Source organism: Charadrius vociferus, unplaced genomic scaffold (genome assembly GCF_000708025.1).
Source record: "Charadrius vociferus isolate BGI_N301 unplaced genomic scaffold, ASM70802v2 scaffold650, whole genome shotgun sequence".
Lineage (NCBI taxonomy): Eukaryota > Metazoa > Chordata > Aves > Charadriiformes > Charadriidae > Charadrius > Charadrius vociferus.
Genome location: NW_009646736.1, coordinates 6252305 through 6257467, shown reverse-complemented (window position 1 = coordinate 6257467; position 5163 = coordinate 6252305). Strand labels below are relative to the sequence as shown.

The following is a 5163-nucleotide window of genomic DNA, read 5'->3' as shown; positions in this document are numbered from 1 at the left end:
TTTGTTTAGAAACTAATAAACAAAACCATTTTCTTTGGTTTATGCTCAACTACACCAGACTAGTGAATTTTTATTCTTAGTCAAGCTTCTATCCCCAATTTAAATTCATACAGATCTGTTTATTGTAGTCTCTCTCCAATTCTCAAATTATCTCCGTTAAAAATAAGAGTTTGCTCATACCATGATTTCCTGCTAAACAGTCATGTATATATACTGTGATGAAGGGTAAAGGTTTTGTACAATAGTTACATTAAGTGATATTTCCAATGGCAGAACTATAAAAGACATCAAATGAATATTACTTCAAATGACATTTGAGTTTATGCTGATCTAAAAAAAAAAAGAAACCACAATGTCTAAATAGCAAAATACAGTGTAAAACCCCCTAAAATTAGACAGTAAACATGGGAATCCTGCACTCACAGTAGAAATGTACTGCACAGCATTAACATGAAAGCCCGCTAAATTTGAAACAATGCAGACAGCAAGATTTACCTGGATGTAAATGCCACTTCAAGGTGTTTAAACAAACACAAAAATGAGACAATGATGTCAGGAAAAAGGCCTTTAAAACAGGCCATCAGTCTAACTTGACTTTCCAAGTAAGAACATCAGCTTCACAAAACTGTGACACTAATGGAGTTTTATGTAAAGTACCCTTTGACACACAAGCTGTCAATTACGCTATCACAGTCTTTTTTGACTTACTCCCTTTTACATAGTTAGGGAGGAGAGTCAATAGTAGCTCAAGTTTTAATTCAGTAAGTACCTTGTCTGTTTGCAAAGGAACATGGTAACACCATAAAGTTGTATTTTTATGGTATTTAGAAAACTGATAAACTAGTTTCTTTTTTTTTGTTTGTTTATTTTCTCTTTTTAATACATAAGTTCAAAACTTCAGTTTCTATGTGTCTTTGCAATAGTGTTTTAGCCAGTGTTCCAGAAAGTTTTCACTGTGGACTACCTCACGTTGTTACTCAATTGTGCAAGGTATTCACGCAGTTCTTTTGCAGCTTGGAATCTACCATATCGCTTCTTTGGGTTGGCACACTCATCCAGCAAGGCCTCGAGCCGGCCATCTTTGGCAATTTCAGCTGGGGGGTCATGAAGTAGTCCTCCAGAAGTGCCACGCCATGTGGCATGTCTTGATAAAAGGTTCTGACAAATAGCATAATAATTGTGGTCCACAGTGACACGAGCACAAAGAATCTCTTTTGAGAAGGACAGACAAGCTTCTTTATCACAGTCATCAAATTTGCTTTCATACCATACATCCCAGTTTTCAGGTTTATCTGTGAAATGTAAGGAGACAATAAAATAAAAAAAAAGAAAAAAAAAGAAAAAAGTGAGAGAGGAGGAAAGAGCATATGTGCATCTGAATACAATCAGAAGGTCAATACACAGCAAATGAAGTATTTAAACTATAAACCAACTTTGTTTAGATGAACTCTTAAACGTTCTAGTCTAAGGTTGTATCTGACAGTTTCATATACTTTTCTGCTGAAATGGTCCCAGCTATACAAAAAATAAGGGAAAGAAAGAGGGTAAAATAGATAGCAAGGAGAGCAAAGCAGAAAAAAACCAGCACACTAAAGACATGAAATCCACATTCACACACATACCCAGAGGAAAAAATGTAGCACAAAGAAGTACAAGAGAATGATTCACAGCTGAAGTTCAGAGAAAAACAAACAAGCAACATGATTTATTTTAGCAACATAGATTTGGGTTCTCCAGTTGCCCTGGGAACTAACACTGGCAAGTGGTCAAGTGGTCTACCAAAGAACAAAAAAAGCATTGCACAGTAATTGCCATAAACGTCTGAAACATCCAACCTCTTACTGTAGACATGGTAGTAACTAAGAACCATGTATAAAAAAAGCAGATGCATTACATGCAATCTTTGAAGAAAGAAAAAATTGAACAAAAAATGGCATTTACATACGTGTATAAACCCTTCTTTATATATATTTAAAAAGTTATAAAAATTTGAAGGTGTAACTAGTGGCCTTGTCACAAAGCTTTCTTTAACTTAAAACCTGATTTACAGAAAATACCTTATACAATAATATGTAAAAGGTTACCAAGTGTGAGATCTCCTGAGTTCTTACTACTTTTTGTTAAAAAACTTTCATCTTAAGTTTCTAGATTACTGCCAGCTTTGAGAAGAGGTCCTTATCAAGGAGGCTCATAGTTGTGCAGATCTCTTTTTTTAGTACTGTGATGTACGAAATAAAATTTATCTGTGTTTGGTAGTCTCTGAGCTGACTGTGGGTCTACTCATTTATGGTGCACTGCAAGCGAGACTACAAAAAAGTCTACTGAAGGATGACTGCTAAAACCATACAAATACGATGTAAAATTTGTACAAGGAACAGCAAACTCAAAATGGAAAGAAAGCTAGCAAAGGAGATTGGTAAAAAAGGACTTCAGCAAACTCAACTATGGTAACCCACATAGAGTACAATTATATATTACTGTACAGTGCAATTGGACAGAATGTATATATTCAAATATCTAAACAGGCATATTAATCACTCTAGACAGAGATTGCTTAATGAAACTTTCCAGGAGATAAATGAAATCAGTATTAAATGTCAAGTTTATACAAAGACTGAGAAATTTCTTGTGTCCTCATTTGTTTTCTGTGTTCTTGATTAATTATTAGATTGCAAATCATCCAGCAAAATCCTAGTTAGATCCAAATTAGTCTGAGAATTATACGTAACAGATGTAAGCATGACACTTTCAGCATTCAGCTTCTGCAACATGCTACTTGCTGCTATTTCATGCACACAGCAAGTTCTTCAGAGTTCATTTAGTAATCTTTGTGACCAAGCAATTCAGATATGCTCCAAAAGTCAGTGTCTTAAGTAATATTATTTTAAAAGGGTGGGGGAAAAAAAAAAAAAAAAAAAAAAGCTTTATTTGTGTGGCCCATAAGTACAAAAGTAAATGTACTGGATAGCCAAGGTTTTCTGGGTAGGCTCAGATTTTAATCTAAGCTCCTAGACAATGTATAATAAATCTAATTAATAAAAGAAAAACCAAGAAAACTCAAAACCCCACACCACCAAAAAAACCACACCCAAAAACATACTTCCTTGTAGAAAACTGTGTAGATGGAAAAAGTAGTCTTAAAGTTAATTCAGCAGCACAGCATATGAAGTCTACTTGCAAAACTTAAAAAAAAAAAAAATACATTCACTCAAAGCAAACTGGCATCACTTGGCCTATTGCCATGAACTTCTGCAGAATCTAGGGATTCATGTTAAACGTCTCTAGCCCTTGGGTCTGCAAAGTTTTCCTTATAAGCTCAAAAGGAATATAAACCCATGTAATGCCACTTTGTCAAACATCTCTCCTGCTGCCACTGCTCTGAGCTTTTACAGTTGACAGAAAAATGAATAAATTTTCACTATTCCCATTTGGAAACAGCATTAAAATTACCCATTCCTTCAGTTCCATGATTAGAGAGCAGCAACCTGAACAACTGAACCAGAGGCAGGCTATGTAACTAAGGCCAAAGTGGGCAGAAGACTGTCTTGTCATTCACAGAAAACAGAATGCCAAGACTTCCATCCTTACAGATGTCTGGAAAAGACGAAAGGAACCTCTCTTTTAGCTGAGGCAGACAAGTCAGTTGGCCAGCCCATCCATCCATCTGTCCATCCATCTGTACAAACCCATTCAACATCCAAACCCCTCCTGCCATCCCCAGCTCTCCACTTAAACAGGATTACAGAAATGAAAAGTATATGTAAATCAAGTTCAGGTAAACTCCATGCTTCGTAAAATTGACAAATTGGTCAAGTTAATTAGTAGCCTAATCGCAGAAGAAACCTAATTGGTTTGTTAATTAGTAGGCTAGTTATAAAGCCAACAAAATGGGTATTTACCAAGTACACACACTTTAAATATTGTGCTTGTAGAGAAAGAAGCGAGAAACACGGGGTGAGGGGAAGGGAAAGAAAGAAGACACTTACTCTGTCTGATTAACCTTTTGTCTGCTACCAGAACGTTTTCTGCATCTACAATGATAACTTTCCCATCTCTCGGTCCAACTGCAAAGTTGTCAAAGCTGACATCAAGGAGGTAGAGTGCAAATTCAAAGTCATTATTTGTCAGCTGCTCAGCTATTTCCATTAATTGCCAGGCCAGATCCACTCGTTTCTCCCATGGTGCATTAAAGTAACTCCACAGCTCTTCTCCAACGTAGTTGACAGCGACCATTCTTCCACACGCTCCTAAGTACTTTGCGAATGGCCAACCCTCATCGGATGGAAAACTCTGCATATAAAAAGATTTTTTAAAATGTTCATTAATACAAAACACCTTAGATTTTACAATGCTGTTCAATAAAATTTAGAAGAGAGATCTGTAAATACCCATCAATGCTATGTTTCCATATACCTCTAAGTTTTGAAGGTAAAGAAAAAACAACACACAGTAAGTTTATGTGAGCAAGAGGCCTTGCTGGACAACTAGAGAGGAAGCGTTGGAGGACCTGAAATAATATACAATCTTTCTCTACCTTTCCATGTACTCTCTATATATACACACGTACAAATATATTCACATACACACGCACAATTCCACAAACTGTATTTTTCTATTGGTGTTTTATACACATCTGTTGTACTAATGCAAGTATACTTCCCACCAAGATAGTTATGCATCTGATATTTTTAAGTAAAAAAAAATATTTTAATAACCTAAAGGAAAAAGCTTTAAAAAGTGAAACCTCTTTCTCTCCACTCCCCCTTCCCCCCTTCAAATTTTTCCCTGTTGACTGGATTCCTTTGAGGATCCTCTCACTTGAAAATCTCACAGAAAGGATTACAGAACAGATTAAGGTATAAAAGCAAACTTAGGGTTTCTTATGCCTGTAGTACTCCTTAAGAAGCTACCTCTTGATTAATTGCTACATACATATTTTGAGTGTTTATTACACACAGCCACATAACATTTTTATCAAAAGTAAAATCTGTCTCCAATAGTAGCTTTCTTGGAAGTTAACATAAAAGACTGAATAGTAATAACATAATACAAGCAATTAAAAAAAAAAAAAACAAACCAAAAAACAAACACCAAACCACAGCACCATATTTTTCCTACTTCAGTTGTGCTGAATGTGCCTTAAGACTTCAGTATGAACAGGTA

General features: G+C 35.6%; 1 protein-coding gene across 1 annotated transcript; it reads right to left on the bottom strand.

Moving 5' to 3' along the window:
• Window positions 1–948: 948 nt before the first annotated feature.
• Window positions 949–4296, bottom strand: LOC104290935 (chromosome unknown open reading frame, human C3orf58). The gene is made up of 2 exons (XM_009890118.1): window positions 3987–4296; window positions 949–1292 (listed from the first exon to the last, which is right to left on the bottom strand). Exons 1-2 carry the CDS (start codon window positions 4294–4296, stop codon window positions 961–963), a joined length of 642 nt encoding a protein of 213 aa, XP_009888420.1. The 3' UTR covers window positions 949–960.
• Window positions 4297–5163: the final 867 nt, after the last annotated feature.

Bases quoted from the DNA above. Each gene is read 5' to 3' on its own strand.
- LOC104290935 (XM_009890118.1), bottom strand. From the start codon at position 4,296: ATGCAGAGTTTTCCATCCGATGAGGGTTGGCCATTCGCAAAGTACTTA. The intron at 1,293-3,986 runs GTAAGTGTCTTC...TACATTTCACAG, and splicing joins CAAAAGGTTAATCAGACAGA to ATAAACCTGAAAACTGGGAT.